Here is an 18487-nt window from a genome sequence, read left to right as displayed (position 1 = left end):
TATAAGCTAGATTATAAGAGTAAATATGGGTCATTGTGAAAATTGATAGATTAATTTACTAATAAAAATTATTTGATATCTAATCTCATATATCATTTAGTATAATCATTTTTTTAACAATTGAAACATTTTCAAAATAATTGATTTCAAAATTCAAAAATACTTTAGAATAAACATCCTAATAAGTGATTTTTAGAAAGTTTAAACAAAAAGCTACATACTAAAAACGGGGCGTTACAGTTATACCATCACATCTATTATAAAAATAGTGCTTTGCAATAAATACGAGTAAAAAACATCGAACCCCTTTTTATTAGCAAAAAATTAAAATAAAATAAGACCATTTTCCATAAATATGGACTGTCAAAGCACTCAAGTAGCCATTGACTTAACCTAGCATTTATTAATTGTTATGCTTAATGCATGCTGACTTTTCTTTTGTTTCTTTTCTATTATTTTTGTACTTAGTTTTTTTTTTTTTTTTTTTTTTTGATAAATAATTTTTTGTACTTAGCTTATTAAGGGAACATTTGCAATCAGTATTATAAAAATCCTGTTGTCACATCTATTATAAAAATAATGCTTTGCAATGAATACAAGTAAAACATCAAACTTTCTTTATTAGCAAAAAATTAAAAAATAAAATAAAGTCACTTTTTGATAATATGCACTGTCAAAGCACACAAGGCCTTAGTATTTATTATTGTCATGCTTAATGAATGCTGATTTTTCTTTTGATTTCCTTTTTCTTTTTTCTTTTTTTATTGTTATTATTGTTACCATTATTTTTGTACTTTAGCTTATAAAAGGGAACATTTGCATTCTGTATTATATTATAAAACAGAGTTTTAAAATTAAAATGCTGTAAAAACTGTCAAACTTATCTTATGCGGTGATGTTGATTGTTATAGCATTCAAGAAGCCGTGTGGATCCTTTGAAAAAAAAAAAATAAATAAATAAATAAATAAAAAGACATGGATTTCGTGGCATATATTATTAGCATGCTTAAAGCATAAATATTTTTTATCGCTGCACTGAAAATTGTATCTTCCTTTTTTTTTTTTTTTTTTTTTTCTCTCACTGGAATTAGATAACAAGAAGAAAACTTCAACACAGAATTTGCCGTATATATTATTTTCTTCTTCTTCAGCAATTCGAATCAACTTGTCAGCAAGCAATAGGTCACGTCACCAATACACATTTCAATGTTCAAATTTTTGGGTTAAAAAAAATAAATAACTAAACTAAGCAGCAGATAAATTTGCCAAAAGAGGATATGCCCTTTTCTTAAAACAAAATAGCCATTTTCATTGTGCTAATAACAGCTAGTCATTTCCATTGAAGCCCTTCTTGTTTTTTTTTTTTTTCTCTTCCAAGTATCTATTATCTTTTATTTTCAAATTCGAATGGAGTTTGCTTTTCAATCTGAGAAGTAGTAATAAATTTTTTACTGTCATAATATGTTACCAAAGAACATGGTAGTTTCAGAAGAGGACACAAAAAGCCAAAATGATTGTTCAACTTATTTAACTTTTTTCTCGAATTTTCTTTGTCTTACCAAGTGTCATTTTCTCTACCTATCCAGAAAAGCTGGGGACCAAATTGGCAACTACCTCTTAAGACTATGCAGATCCGAATTAGGGGTGTACCAATTTAAACCACATTTATAGAGGACCACCACAAACTCAACCTAACATAGATCTGATTCAGACTGAAAAAATATGGGGATCTGAAATGCCGTTGGGAGGTTGACATAGATTCCAAAACTTCGTACGCTTATATGGTAGATCTGGGATTCTTCTTCTTTTTTTTTTTTTTTTTTTTTTTGTGCACTTAATAAATTTTTGGATATCAAATTATATGACAAATAGTGTCAAGATCGATTGTTTCTAAAATTTGACCAAATAATTTGGCGTAGTATTATTGTTTGAATAAAAACAAATCGCCTTAAAAAGAAATCCGTTCCAATTTGTTATATATTTCGGATTGCCTTACTTAGCTTCATTTGGTATCAACTGGTTCACAAATTTTTATTACCATTCGCTAGGGCAGGCTGCTAAGAGGAAAAAATTAACATAGAATAAAGGCTATACCTGCATCTTGGGCATCATTATTGAACTAATCATTTGTTCAAATACATGTAACAATGGGGCTGCCCTTCCTTTTTCAGCCAAACAAGGCTGCTGCTCTTTTCTACAACTAGTCAATAATAATTTTATGTATATGACAAAATTAATTTCAATTTCCAAACCCCTCAACTAACTCAACTACAATGTGCTACTTAAGCTGGGCAGCATGTGGGATCTTGAGTCAATCACGATGATGACGGTATGCAATGCTGCTACCATTCTCAAGAAGACATCACCAACGGGGTCCCATACCCATTACGGTGTGACTTTTGCCATCTCCATGCAACCTGCAAGCTCTTTTGCAGGTCAGTGTATTTTGCTGTCCAGTTTAGTTCGCGGTTGATCTTTGTTGGGTCACTGTATACTTCGGCATAGTCACCAGGCCGGCGGTCCAGGTAATCGACTTTGATGTCCACTCCTGTTGCCTTCTTGCATGCCTCAACAAATTCCTTTACTGATCTACCTGATAACAAAGATCCAAAAGAGGGGCGGGAAAATAAACTTCAGAACAAATTCCAACTTAAGTGTAACACATCTTTCACACGAGAAAAGAATGTGCAATCAGAATAACATTCGTTACATTTGCCCTACCTTTTCCAGTCCCAACATTATAGATTCCAACTTTATTGGGCATTGCCTTCTCGAGAGCTTTCACATGAGCATCGACCAGGTCAGTGACATCAATATAGTCACGTATGCAAGTGCCATCGGGGGTGTTATAATCAGTACCTTTAACCTGAAAAATGTGTAAAACCAAATTAAACTACATGCATTCCTCTAGGATAAAAATATATGTATCAGGTAATACCAACGAACTGTTTCTTCTTCTTTGAAGCATTGGTGTGAAAATTTGTAAACATAATTACAGTACAGATATTACATTGATATGCTATGCTAATGTATAAACATGGTTATATCACATGAATATTAAAAAACATACCTTTAGCCCAGGAATAATACCACGAGCTGCATCAAAACAAGCACCAGATATACGCCCATGCTCACGCAGTTCAGGTCTCGGCGCTTCACCTAATCTGCCTTCTGGATCTGAGCCAATTACATTGAAGTATCTGGAAAATTCTCACAAAAAGAGAAAAACAACAATCAGGATAATCAATTCTACCAAAGAAGTAAAGCAATGTCAAGGCTATCAATCTCATACAACAATAAGTATGCACAGTAATACCCACCGCAGAATCATGATTGCCATGTCTGAATTTTTTGCAAAATCCAGGATAATATCCTCTGCCATCTTCTTGGCTTTTCCATATGGATTAATTGGAACCTGAATCCATGGAATGATGTAAATAACACTTAGGATGTTGTTGTAAATGCGACAAATAAGATACTATGTAAATAAACATCAATGTAAAAAATTATCCATCCAACTTTCATAAAGGAAGGAGAAAAATAGAATTCCTCATAAGAATCTCACCTGTGGCGTTTCTTCAGTAATGGGCATCTTTTCAGGTTCTCCATATGTTGCACAGGTACTAGAATATATCAATGTCTTCACACCATGTGCTGCCATCGACTCCAAAACAACCAAAGTATTTGATGTAATATTATGATAATACCTGAACAAAAACTAACATCAGCAGACATAATTTAAAATATTCACCACATGAATGGTAAAAAAGTTAACAGAACAAAATCTTAATGCAATCTAAATTAAAAGGACATATCAAAGATACCGGTTATAAGGGTATATAAATATGGAAAAGCAATATGCAATCACTTCCAACCACACAGTCCAAAACAGCCAACAATATCATGGCTAAGAAGACGAGAACACAAATTTGAATGGAAGGGAAGAGAATGGGAGACGAGAAAGTGGTAATTGTTGCAGGGTATATTTGATATGCATAAATTTCAGCCTCATGTATGACCAGTCCATTTACATCCTCACCAAAAGATTACATACTTTTAAAAATGACAGTTGAAAATGCAACTCAAATTGACCACTGACTTTTTACATGCTTTTGAAGTCTTCATGAAACATTCACATTCTTAACATGCAATCACTACTTTTTAGTTGATCCTATAAAAAAATAGCTCCATGTAAAGAGCTTCTGATTGCTAACATTTTAATAAAAGGTAAAGCACCCCAGGAAATAACAGAATAACTCAAAATTGTAACATTTGAGAAGCAACTATAAGGCTACCAAAGAAGTAAACTAAGCATGGATTTCTTTGAAACTTTTGAATATTTATGAAGAGGCATAATGTAGCTCATCAGCAATACTTACTTAAGTGGATGAAGGGTGCTTTCCCCAACATATGCAACAGCAGCAAAATGCATCACAGCATCAAAGGCATTCTCCGAAAATATTTTATTTACCTGGAAATTCAGTTAAGGGAAAATCCATGCTTGGTTACCTTTACTAAAATAAATATTTTGAATAAACCTAAACCCTATTAAAAGGGTATCGCAAGGATACAGATTTGGCATCCCCCAAGTCAGCATAGATAAATTGAAGCCTCCCAGGTTCAGGAAATAATGCTTGGAGCACCTTGACGGCACCTAGGTTTCCACGTGAAAGGTTATCCTGTCAGAAGAGTAAATAATTAAAATTTTATAAATATTGACAGGATCAAAATGATTTATAATTAAGTTGTCACAATCTTCCAGAGCCATACCACAATAGTTACACGATATGAGTCTTTCAGAAGTCTTAATGAAGCATGTGAACCGATATAGCCTGCACCTCCTGTTACTAGGACGTGAGTTACCCTTGGATCATGAATAGCAAACTGAAAGGAAATGAATTTAAAGAAAAAACAATTAGTCAAAAACATATCCAGACAAGTCTTCATAAACATCTTGAAGAGAAAACTCCAAATGTCATAAAAGCTGGCATAATAGCAAAAATATAAAAACAACATCCAAGTTTTCATATATTACCCATGTTCTTTCAACAAGGTAACCATAAAGAGGAAAATCCTAAAATAAAAGAAACCATAACAACTCAAGCAAATTAGATGACTTGTATAAAGAAACTGTCCTGTAGGAAACAAGGTTGATAACAAAAGTGGGTAGTCCTATAATCAAATAGAATAAGATAGATCTGAGATTCACAGGAACAACAGATGAACTCCAGGAGCAGCCTGGTGACAGAAAGATTGAATGATTTCTCTAATCAGGACTACCAATTTAAAATTATAGTCATACAAAAACAGACTCTTCAACCTCAAACAGAAAAGCAAAGCACCATTTGGTTTTGTTGATACAAACCAAAAATCTAAATAGTCATTGTATCATGTGAAACATTACACAAGAACAACAGCAAAAGCTTTTGAAGTCAAGCTCCAGGACAGATCAGCTTAACCAGCATGGCCCGTTCTAAAAATAAGGTATTTCTGTGATTAAACAAACAGATATTGATGTCATAGACAAGCATGGATTTACCGGGCTTGGGGTGTTGAAAGATGGGGATTTCTTCAGCATTACAATGCATAATGCTGTAAGGGTAGCAGCCAAAAGAATCTTTCCTACAAAATTGTTCTTCCTCTTCGGATCTGCATAATCCATGCCTAAAAGCAGAAAAAGGGTTATTTAATAATAATAAATAAGGATGGAAACTATCATATAGTACAAGGAACAGATTCCAATTCAAAGTGCCAACTTTGCAACCCGTAAGTAATTGCATAAACTAGTTAGAAAAAATATCTCATAAGATGACTACCTATGGCTTCTTGTTTACCCATATTCATGCTTAAAGCCAACTCTCTCTTTTTTTCTTTTTCTTTTTTAACTTTTCTCGTCTAAGCACAGAATGAAGCTCTACTAATTCTATCAATTCCAAATAGAAGCAAAAGAATAAATAGCCTCCATTCTATACTTTTTCAAAAACTCTCTCTCTTTCGGATAAGTGGATAGAATTGGGGTCAATAGCTCTATAATCAGTTTACCAAACTTCAAATAAAGGCCAAAATTTGAAATCCACAGGATAAAAGGGGACAAACATTTAAATATAGATAACTCAACAAACGGCCATAGATACTGCCAATACAAAATAATTTGATTTTAACAGGATAAACAGGAATAACATTCAAATATATAGAAAATCTCACCTCCAAGAGACATGGGTCGACCGGACCGTTGCTGGGTTCTGGCCCTGCCAAAGTTTAGCATTTGGAAAATCTCTCCAACAATAATTTCTCACTATGTATAAAATGCTACGCTTCAATGTTCAATGAGCACAATAGCCTCTACCTCAATATGATTTGGCTCAGATTACTGTAGTGAAAACCAAAAATGATCAGTACAAAGAAAATAACATGGAAAAACTGGAGTAGGATCAACAATAAAAGCGTTTAAACTGGGCCTAAAAGCAGAAAAAGGAAAGGAAAGATCATATAAAAGTTAAAAACCGTAAAAGATACAATATATCTCAAGGTGTTTCAACAACTGACAAGAGCAAGAAACATGAAATTCCAGGACACTTAAATGGCAAAGAAATCAAATTTCGTTCAAATGAAAGACTAAGAGATCAAGAACTTCAAGATCCAGACAAACCCATTAAAGACGGTCCAATGAAAGAAAAAATGAACAAACACAAAGTTCCAAAATTACAGAAAAAAACGACTCAAACAAGGCTTTTCTTCTGTCAGAGCATGCCTTTCCAAGAAAATAATGAGAAAAGCCACATGATCATTAAATCAAAGTTAAGACCAGGAAAACATATGTATATATATATATATATATAATATAAATAAGCAATCAAAATCTAGGAGATGACGGACCCCAATATCATAGAGAGGTGCAGCAGAAGAACGAATCCCAAATGCGCAAAAAAAAATTATAATAATAAAAAATCAAGATCCAAGAAAACCCACCAGGAAGACAATCCCAAATTACATTCACAAAATTGGAAAATTGAAATTAATTCCCTTTTCCAATAAGGTAATTATAGCGGTTTGAGACAAAAAGAAAAACCCAACACATAGTGGAGATAAACGAACAGAGAGCATACAAAAAAAATATCACACAATTTTCAGAAATGAAAATGAAAATTTATAAGAGAATACCTGACGAAAATTTTTTAAAAAAATAAATAATAATAAATAAAAGAGTGCTAAAGGCAGCCAACAAAGAAAGCCAAAACTAAAAAGTCATAGTAAAAAGGAAACCCATTAATTTTCAAGGAAGAAAAAGATCTTTTTTCCAGCTTATTTGAAACACAAGTGGAAGAAGAACAAGAAATTTAAATACCCAGTACAGAAAACATAAAGAAGAATTAGAAAACACCAAAAAAGTTGACCAAATTTTTTAATTTGAGTAAAAACTATGAAGATGGAAAACGTAAGAGATAGAAAGAGAAAAGCGAGATTCGAGGAAGAGAAAGAGAAAGAGAAAACGTACAAAAGCAGAGGCCAGAGGCGATATAGGGAAGAAGAAGAACCACCCCAGTATTTCAGGATTGGTTTGCGTTTGAATACACAGAAAAAGAACAATATGTATATGAGAGAGAGGATTAGATAGACCGCCAATGAATGAGCTCTAATAGGCGGAGATTTCTCTGCATCCATGTTGGTTTTTGTTTGAGAAAGAAAAGTGAAGCAAAAGAAAATCGTAGACTTTTAATTTTTTTTTAAATTATTTTTTAAATAAAAAAATTTATTTTTTCTTTTTTTTTTTTTGGTTTAAATTTTCCTAAGAATCACTTTTCTCTGTAACACTCAGTACAAAGACTGTGCTTTTGTATCCAATCATCTGTGGCTTTTTGCTCTGAATGTTTTTCATTTTCTTTTTTTTTTTTCTTTTTTTTGTTTTTTTTTTGAATTTTTTTAAAATTTTTTAACTTTTTTTTTTTTTTTAAATGAGGAAGGCCATGAATGTTGTCTCAGCGGCATATGCGGAGCTGCCTTATTGTGTTGTCACGAATTACATGCTACCAGGTCACACGTCTTGCTTCATTTTTTGGAACCCGCCTGTATCTGTGGGACCCACTCTTTTATTTTCTTTATTGAAAGTGGGACCCACTTGCAATTACAGCTTTTGAATCTAATATGTAGTTTTTTTTTTTTTTTTTTTTTAAATATTGAAACTTTTTGACCACATTACCAAAGAAATTTGCCTTGGGCCGTGGACCACCCCTCTAGCTGACACGTGTTGATTCGATGTTGTGTTTGGATTTTGATGTTTTGTCTAAAATCTTTATCATTTTAAACTTTAAGGTAAAATACATTTTGCCCTACCATCGCTTTTTTCTTTTTTGTTTTTATTTTTAGGGAAAAACAAATTATTCCATATTTTGCATTTTATCTTTTATAGTTTTAAGGATTAGAGTATTGTCTATCATTTGTGGAAAAATATTAAAAACACATTTATTTTACTAAATTATTTACTATATATATATATTATTTGATTGATTTGTACTTAATTATATTTATTTTTAAAGAATTAATTAATTTATTTATTTTATATTAAATAATACATATATATATGTTCAATAAATAATATAATATTGCTGTTATTTATGTTACTAAATCAATAACAAATGTTTTTTTCCATAAAAAATAAAAAAAATAAAGAAAGGAATCAATAACGAATGTTTAAAATGGTGATGATATTAGGTAATAATTTCTTTACAAATGCCTCATAAACCATATTCACCTAGTTAACACGTGTTGATTAGGTATGATCCTTGTCTAAAGTTTTTTTTATTCTCAATTTCAATTCAGGTAAGATACATTTTGCCCTACCGTTGCTTTTCTCTTTTTTTTTTTTTTTTTCTTTTGTATTAGTACATGGCCTTTTTTTTTTCTTTTTTTTTTTTATATTTAGTATATGGCCTTTTAAAGTATTATTTCTTGTTACTATTCAATCAATAACGAATGTTATTATTTTTCTTTTTTTTCGATGAATCAATAACGAATGATAGACAGCTTATATTTCCTTTACATTGAGTAATGATTTACTATATCTTGTGATCGATATTTATATCCTAAAACAAAATAAAATATAAAACATTTTTATTATCAATTAAACAGTTGATTAATTATTTATATTTTATTTATTTCTCTATTTTTTGATAAATTGGAAGGGAAAAATTTTAGCACAAAATCTTTAACTTAGAATCTAGAAATAATCACCATTGATCATAAGTAGTTGGATTGACTCAGAGGGACATTATAATTCTAGTCTAATCATACATTTTGATTTTTTAAGATGATAAATAAATATTTTGTTGAAAATTATAATCATAATAATATAATAAAAGTTTTCACCTTATGAAGATTAAATGATCTTATAGTACAATGAATCACCTTCAAAGCATTTTTATTCATGGAATTTGCTATCCTATTAAGTGCCCATTTGAAGTGATTTTAGAAGCATATTAACTTCACATAATGCAACTTTCCTGGTATGCATACATACCAGTTAAGCCCCAAAGATGCTTTAGCTCAGTACCATAGATCGTGCTTGATGGAGTTTGGGGAATCATTTCTTTTGATCCCTTGATAAAAGAACTCTAATAATGTTTGATTAAAAAAAATAATCAATCACCTTTTTGTAATTTTATTCTTACAAATCCTAAGATCATCAATTAAGTAGTTCTAAAAAAGAGACTATCACCATGTGATTCTATAAGAAATATTAAATAATTCCTGAAAAATTACTTTCTAAAAAATAAGTCTTCCTAGAAGTCAATTCCAAAGGGACCTAGGATTTATGGAGATTAAAAGAATCTACCATAGAAGAGAAACTATGACTATGATATAAGATTATTTAACCAAAAAATAAAAATACTATGGTATACATATTCTAGAGTAGTAGCCATTTTCAATTTAAATTTCCAAGTTCCTTTGAGAAAGCCTCTTCACCAGGTTTGCGCATGCAATTTGATTCTTACAAACATATTATCAAATTCCATAAAAGTTTAATTATCAACAAAAAATAAAAAAATTAAAAAAAAAAAATCCATAAAGCTTTTTGTAAGAATGTTGTACAGCTTGACCTTCAATGGTGAGAAAAGCATTTTTTTTCCTTTTTTCTTTTTCATGATCAAGTTCAGCCTCCAAATATCTTAAGGGAACATTGGCATCATTAGATGCACTTTGTGTTGGGATTTTGCCAACCCTTCTTATGAGTTTCGGCTTTTTCCTTATTTATTTTTATTTTAATCTGGAAGTTGAAAGATTCAAGCTATTCAAATTTTATTTTAATGGATTACATTCGAATATAATATATATATATATATGTGAATTAAAATTTAAAAGTTGATTAGCATTTTTTGGAAAAGACTTGTGGAAAAGAAAAAATGAAATATATGTATATTTTTGTAATTATTAATTACATATTCATTTATGATCTATCATTTTTGCAGCCATTTATGTTTCACAATTTTTTCTTCCACACATTAATTATTCAAAGCCCATTATTTTTGTTTCAAAATTTAAATCTATTTGAGTTTATTTTATTTTATTTTACTTTTTTGGGACCCTAAGTTTATTTTTATTTAAAAACCTTTTTATTTGTCTTATGCCCGTTAATTTTTACAACTATTTTTTTGTTACTTTTTTGGTTTTCCCAACCTGTTTTTATGGGGAAGAATATTACTGCTAAAACTTTTGTATATAAACTTGAATTCATTTTATAATTTTATTTTCTTATTGACGTCATGTAATTTTAGCAAAATTTAGGTCCGATTTGTGTACATTTTCTTGGGGGAAAAAATAGGCAAATAATAATAATAATAATAATACCAACAACAACAACAATAATAATAATAAAGAATAATATCATATTAGGTTCCTAAACTCTATGGGTTATATTACTTAAGTCCCTAAATTTTTTTTTTTGTGACAATCAAATCTCTTAACTTGATAGAACTGTGCAATGCAAGGATAAAATTAAATTTTCTGTCCAGATGCTTAACAGTATATGAAAGCTATGTGCGGTTTGGTAAGGTCATTGAAGGTCTTTTTAATTTATAAATTTATTTTTTAAAATAAATTTTGCATTTAAGTGAAAAAAAAAAAAAAAAAACCACCAAGGGCTTACAGTTAAGAGCTAGCATTGGTTGCTCTGCTACAAGACTAGAAAAAAAAGTGTTTTTTTTTTTTTTTAAAGAACTGGAAAATAAAGTAAGAAATTCTATATATAGAGAAAAATAAACAAAAAATATATATATATATATTTACAAAAAAAATATATATATTTATTTTCTTTCAAAGATTACTTGGCTACAACGTCTGCACTCTTATTAGCTTCTTTTAGATATTCATTCCAGAGATCAAGAAGAAAAAGAAATTGTTACTTCACTATTGTGAGTTCGTTAGAAAACTTCAAAATACATGGTCTGCACTCTTTTCTCCTTCCCATCAACCTTATAATGAAAACCCAATGTTTTTATCCAATTTTTCTCTTTGTTATTCAAATATTTCTCGATTTTGTTTTGAGAAGCGATTGAAATGACTTTCAATGTCTCTATTAAATGATCATGTGACTTTCATACATATTCTGTTAGATATTTGGATAAAAATTTGATTTTATCCTTACAATGCACAATTTTATAAAATTTAAGGATTCAGTTGTCATAAAATAAAGTTTAAGGACTTAAGCAACCTATATAGTTTAAGGATTTTGTATGACATTATCCCTGATAAAAAAAGCTCATGAAATTTCAATAGAAGTTGAGGGTTCGTAATATCTTCTAAAAAAAAAAATTTACAAATCAATTTTGAAAAAATAAAAATGATACTAGTAATATTATATCGCTCAAAAACTTCAATTAGGTAAGTGTAAAATTATCCAAATGATAAATGGATCTCTATCATATGCTTAGAATTTAAATATGATTTATATTTAGATGCAAAAAAAACTCTATTATTGCAAATGGTAAACAATATCTATATTTGTATGTCATACAAGTTAAATAGCTAAAAATGCATTTTTTTTAATTTGTAAAACTGAACAGCCCCTAGATGTTTTTTTTGTAATTTTCAGTATATTTAAATAGACGAGTGAGTAGTCCCGTAAGGCAAGGTTTATAAGAATGCCTCAACCATAAAAGTTAAATGTGATAGGTGTTGCCTACATCTTTCCAGCAAATCCATACTTTCCACCCAAAAAGAAATACTTTTCTAATCTTACACTCACGTACTACTATTTTCCACATGTCCTCATGTGAGAATTCCTTCCTTCACACCAATTTAATTTGACATAACAAATTTTTTGTTGTTTTTCTTTCTCTGCAAATTTTTTTTCTTTTATTTATCTATATTTTTTTTCAAAAAAAAAGTGATCCATTCAATTGGGTGATGGTGTTTTCTGGTGCTTTGCCGCTTGAGGGACCATATAATATCAAAATGCCTCTTTCTTCCTTTTTTTTTTTTATAATATTTTTTGGGTTATATTTTCAAATTGTTGTGTGCGTTTCATACAGAATGTACGGAACCCAGCAGTGTATTTGAATTCCCCACTGAAAATGAAGCAGCTTTCCAGACTGAGACATTTTTTACGGTCTATTTCTTGCCGACTTAGAGGTAAATTTGGTTATAAGAGAAAAAATATTTTCAGCAATAAAATGCGTAATTTTAAATTTTCTCTCACAATGGCAATGCCTTTTGAAACATAAAAAAATTTGGGAAATATGGATTTCTCAATCTCACCTTGTTTCTTCATTTTTGGTTGGGTAAATTATACAAAATAACCCTTATCAACTATTTAGATTTAACTTTTGGACATTGCCAATAAGACTTATACTACTCAAAATGTATAAATAAAGGACAAATCACCAAATTATCATCCACAAACCAACTCATTATTTTAACTATTGCAAAAAAAGAAAAAAGAAAATCTAAATTCTTTTAAAAATTAAAGGTTTTAGATCCCTTTATTTTCTGCTCATTTAATTAAAATATTAACAATGATTATTTTAGATCCCAAGCTTTATTTATCAGGGTTTGTCTTTCTTATTTCTTCTTATATGGTAAATAAGTTCCTCCAAATATTTTTTTGTCTGATTGCCTTTTAAATTTCATTTATTTTGTTTAATAATATATATTTTCTCTGGTTGCTTTATTATTTTCTAGGAATAAGATACGTAATCGGTTAAAAGTTGTAAATCAAGATAAATATATATCCAGTTATTCAGCAAAAAATAAAATAAAAAATAAAAAAGGAGTAAATATCCAGTTCAAACAATATAAGAATTAAAGAGAGACAACAAGATGAAGAAGAAAATATGATTTGAAACCTTGAAAGCTGCTCTAATATCGTTGATGGTTCAATATAGCTATCGGAGTGCTATTCTAAAATAATACATGCCTATGGATAAGAATATAATAGTACTTGCTAGTCCTATTACTTTAAACTTATTTATATAGTTTAGAGGGATTTTTTTCATAAACGGAAAAAAATAATAATAATAATAAATATAGGTTTCTGATAGTATCATAGATACCAGGTTATAATCCTGCATTATGCGGTATAAGGCTATCCAAGACAATAACGAAATTTACCAAAACTCAAATCTCAACTTTTGAACTCACAACTGTAAAGGCTAAGGGTTTTCTTCTACTAAATTATCATTTTCGATAATTAGTTTATGATATTTTTTTTATAACTTTATATATAAAATAAAAAATTAAATAATAAATTTTTTGTGAAAAATATTTAAACTTTTACGCATAGAAAAAATAATATTATAATATAATCATAAATAGGTATAAATTAATATTTCAGTAAGAATTTTCCAGCATACTCCATCCATTTTGTAGAATCTTTCATCCCATAAAGATTTTTGACATTCTATATTCAAGTTAATAAGTTTTTTTTTCTAATATTATTATTTATAATAATTTTTTTTCATTTTAATGTTTCAAATTTATAATTTTTAAAAAAAATATATAAATAATTTATCAACTAAGCCAATATGTTTTAACTTATTAGCTTTAGTGTAATAGAATGAATAAATATTTAGCTGCATTATGCAGGTAGTGTTATTTATTATAATATTCTGCTAGTCTTTTTATTTTTATTTTTAGCTTTATTAGAACAAAATATTTCATCAAGTAATAATGTCATTTCAATAAAGTAATTATATATACATATATATAGTCAATCATCATTACAATATTTTAATATAATTTTGTGCGAATTGATAGTCCTGCAACATATTGTGCGAAAAATATTTCTTTCAAAGCCTTTTTCTTCTTCTCCTTCTTCTTCTTCTTCCCCCTTTTTTTTTCTTCTTTTTTTTTTTTTTTTTTTTTGGTGGAAAAGAAAGCACATTACAAGAATAGAAGTCAGCCATGAAGGTTCATCTTCCATGCAAGTTGCATTTAAGTTATGAGAACAAAATTTCTTATGACATGTTGCATGATTTTGAAAATTATGAGTTTACAAAAAAAAAAAAAAATTATTAAGATATCTTGAGAAAAGAAGAAGTTATTTTTATTATTTTTTTGGGCCGAAAAGTTAGTTTCATTTTATTATTAAAGGACGTTTGTACTTCCGAATTGATTTAATTCCAAGCATTTGAAGTCTGCAAATGTCCTTTCAATAAAGTAGTTTATCGATGACGATGAGATACATAGTCATCAATTCGTTGTTGTCATGATTTTTGTTAAGATTGTTATGTCATTTAAATATGATTCCAGCAATAAAATTAACTATAAAAGAAAAAATTGATAAAAGCATTTTAATTTTTATTGTTTGGTTACACAAATATGAGGTAAAAAAAACAAATATACATATATATATATATATATAATGTGATATTTTGCTTTTTCACCGATAATAAATATCGAGAAAGATACCACTAGTTCTAGTTATAAATATTCAATTTGATCACATCTATGCATGTAAAAAGTCAAACCAAATAAATAAAATCCACATGAATGCAGCCAATTATTGTCAAACACGTTAGCTTTGTGATTTGATTACAAAAGGTATGGATGTGCCGATTTAATAGTTCATACCTAAACCATCCGATCCTTCCATAGCAAGACATGGAAAAATTCTTATGAATAACCGTTTCTATGTGTAATATTTCTTCAAATGTTTATTATATATTTATTGGTATTTACACAATTGATACGGTATAAAATCTAAAGTTCTCTAGTAAAGCGGATAGTTTCAGTAGTTATGATTGTTAATTTTTATTTGTATTCATGAAAATATGAATTTGAGTCGGAATATTGAAAAATTTTAGATAGGTTGTAAATGAAATTTGTTTTCCCAAAAAAAAAAAAAAAAAGGTCTAAAGCCCTTCTAAAATAATATGCAAACATTATAAGAAGAAATTTTTAAGCCTCAAAAGGCAAAAATAAGGCCTAACCATTTATTTTATTTTATTTTATTTTTTATGAATTGAAATGGGGCCTAACTATTTTACTTTAATGTCAAACATTCACTGGACAACTAATTAAATCCGGCACCTCTCATATGAATGGCCATGGTTTGGTTAGTTTTATGGTTAATTGAATCTCTATCTTTAATATCAAAACGAAAAAAATAAATAAATAGATAAATAATAAAGGTAAGATATATATATGTAGTGGTGGCCTAGCTAATGCAACGCCTAGCTTTTCAATACAAATTGCATTAATTGTTTATTCACCAAGAGCATTAACTGATTTGTTAGGTAGGCAATTGATTGTTCAAATATCAATGCTCTTTACCTAACTTGGGTTTTGGCTTCTGGAATCTGGTACGTTGCCAATATGGTTGGAGATTTCACTTCTACTCAAACTTCAGGAGGAGCACAAAATAAGCCAATTTGTTCATCAGATTCCTTCTTCTTCTTTTTACCATGAAAATAAAATAAATATCAATTTGCTGAATTAAACGAAATGGTCTCATTTCATTATTAGAGAGATAGGAAAGATTGAATTATTAATTATAATTTTGTAATATTTAATTATATAATTTTGTAATATTTAATTATTATTATAAAATATATTGGTTTTAATGTTAGTGTCATACATCAAACCACGAATATCTTTGAACTAATTGCTAAAAGCAATAATAGTATTCAGTAACATAAGGAATCTCAAAGTAATCTATATAATATATAAAAGAAGAAGAGTTTGCACTATGTGTCATCTTCATAGTTTTTTAATTTTTTTCTAAAATCATTAATAAATAATTTTTTAAAATATTAATCAATATCAAATAAAACAGCTATTTCAAAGTGTAATATTTTTTTTATACTTTTTATTGATTGAATTTAAAACTATACATTTTTATTATTATAATATTATACAATTGATTGCAAAAGTATGAAATTTTTTATCTTTTATGGATGTATCCAAAAATATATAAAATTTATTATTATAAAATAATAATAAATATATATTATTATTTATTAATAACTAATAACTATATATTTATTGTTATAATATTATAAATATAATTACCACAGACATAAAGTGAGCAGGAAGTTGATGAATTGAATATTATATATGTTAGATGTAAAGTGAAAGAATAAAATGTATATATATTTTATTATTATAATATTATATATGACATAAATTGCATTTGTATGTATATGAGTTCCTTAATCAAACTTATTTTACATATTTTTATATATACAAATGTGATTATAAGATTATATATTATATATATTCCACTTTTATATATTATATAGATTTTTGGTAATAATATATATTATCTATTGAAAATTTTGCTATGATGAATATTGACATATATATTAAATGTAAGTTATAATAAAATTTATGTAATATTAAAATAAAATATATACAACACTTCAGAAATTATATCTAATTTAATACTGATCTGTATTATAACTTACAAATCAATACATATGGTAATGAAGCTGTATATATATATATATATTAAATTCAAATTATTGTTAATTAAATTATAATAATCATAATAATAATATTATTAAACAATAATAATAAATATAATTAAATTATATTATAAGAATTTAATATAGAAAAATTATTTATTTATAAGGAATCAAATAATACATTTGAATTTGAATTCTATAAACAGAAAAAAAAAAAAGATAAAAAATTTTTAATTTGAATTTTAATTTGAATTCTATAAATAAATTACCTTATAAGGTAAAAGTATGTTCATTAGATAATGATGATGATGATGATAATAATAATAATAATAATAATAATAATAATAATAATAAAATTATATTATAAGGATGTAATATAAAAAAATTAATCATTTGCAAGTAATCAAATAATATATTTGAATTTGAATTCTATAAATAGAAAAAGATAAATAGGTAAATATTTTTTAATTTAAACTCCATAACTAAATTACCTTATAAGGTAAAAATGTGTTTATAGTATAAATAATAATAATAATAGTAATCTATATCTATATAATATATTAAAAATGAAGAGTGTACATTACGTGTCATCCTCATATTCTTTCAATTTTCCTCTAGAACCATTAATAAAAAAAAATCATCTTTTCTCCTTTTTATTATTTATTATTTTTTTAAAATATTAATTAATATCAAATAAAATAGCTATTTAAAAATATGAAATTTTTAATCTTTTATCTTTTATTGATTGTATTAAAAATATATGTTTTTATTATTATAATATTATATAATTTATTAAAAAAGTATGAAATTTTTTGCTTTTTATGGATGTATCCAAAAATATATAAAATCTAATGTCATAAAATAATAATAAATATATTGTTATTTATTATTAATAAATAATTATATATTTGTTATTATAATATTATAACTATAATTACTACGAATGTGAATTGAACAGGAAGTAATATCATATATGTTAGACGTGAAGTGAAAGAATAAAATATATATATTTTTATTATTATAATATTATATATAAAATAAATTGTGTTCGTGTGTATATGGTTCCTTAATCAAATTTATTTTAAATATTTTTACATACACAAATGTGATTATAAAATTATATTATATATATATATAGACATATATAAATATTCTACTTTTATATATCATATAGATTGTTGGTAATAATTTATATATTATATATTGAAGATTTTGATATAATGAATATTAACATGCACATTAAATGTAGGTTATGATCAAATTTATATAATATTAAAATAAAATATATACAACATTCCATAAATTATATATAATTTGATGTTGATCTATATTATAATATATAAATCGACACATATGATAATGAACTCTCTTTTCAAATTTAAATTATTGTTAATTAAGTTATAATAATAACAACAACAACAATAATAAATATTATTAAATTATATTATATAATAAAGATTTAATGTAGGAAAATTAATTATTTAGAAGGAATCAAATAATATATTTAAATTTGAATTTGAATTTGAATTTCATAAATGAAAAAAAAAGATAAATATTTTCTAATTTGAATTCCATAAATAAATTACTTT

General features: G+C 27.1%; 1 protein-coding gene across 2 annotated transcripts; it reads right to left on the bottom strand.

Annotated features, from left to right (window-relative positions):
- Window positions 1-2071: 2071 nt before the first annotated feature.
- LOC107433854 (UDP-arabinose 4-epimerase 1) lies at window positions 2072-7671 on the bottom strand. 2 transcript variants are annotated; one of them, XM_016045224.4, is made up of 11 exons: window positions 7496-7671; window positions 6205-6370; window positions 5540-5664; window positions 4771-4884; window positions 4572-4679; window positions 4380-4471; window positions 3566-3707; window positions 3321-3415; window positions 3071-3200; window positions 2722-2866; window positions 2072-2593 (listed from the first exon to the last, which is right to left on the bottom strand). In XM_016045224.4, exons 2-11 carry the CDS (start codon window positions 6263-6265, stop codon window positions 2352-2354), a joined length of 1254 nt encoding a protein of 417 aa, XP_015900710.2. In that variant the 5' UTR covers window positions 6266-6370; window positions 7496-7671; the 3' UTR covers window positions 2072-2351. The 2 variants fall into 2 exon arrangements, with proteins under 2 accessions (XP_015900710.2, XP_015900711.2); XM_016045225.4 differs by lacking the exon at window positions 7496-7671 and adding an exon at window positions 6970-7370.
- Between the last annotated feature and the right edge of the window lie 10816 nt (window positions 7672-18487).

The sequence above is a fragment of the Ziziphus jujuba genome, chromosome 1 (assembly GCF_031755915.1).
Source record: "Ziziphus jujuba cultivar Dongzao chromosome 1, ASM3175591v1".
NCBI lineage: Eukaryota > Viridiplantae > Streptophyta > Magnoliopsida > Rosales > Rhamnaceae > Ziziphus > Ziziphus jujuba.
The sequence above is the reverse complement of the archived record's forward strand: the minus strand, read 5'-3'. Positions and strand labels throughout refer to the sequence as shown.

What these genes read in the sequence shown, in the direction of transcription:
- LOC107433854 (XM_016045224.4), bottom strand. Translation starts at nt 6,265, where the DNA reads ATGCTAAACTTTGGCAGGGCCAGAACCCAGCAACGGTCCGGTCGACCC. An exon ending in TCGACCCATGTCTCTTGGAG is followed by an intron (nt 5,665 to 6,204) that starts GTGAGATTTTCT and finishes TTCTGCTTTTAG; the next exon opens with GCATGGATTATGCAGATCCG. An exon ending in GTATTATTCCTGGGCTAAAG is followed by an intron (nt 2,867 to 3,070) that starts GTATGTTTTTTA and finishes CACATTTTTCAG; the next exon opens with GTTAAAGGTACTGATTATAA.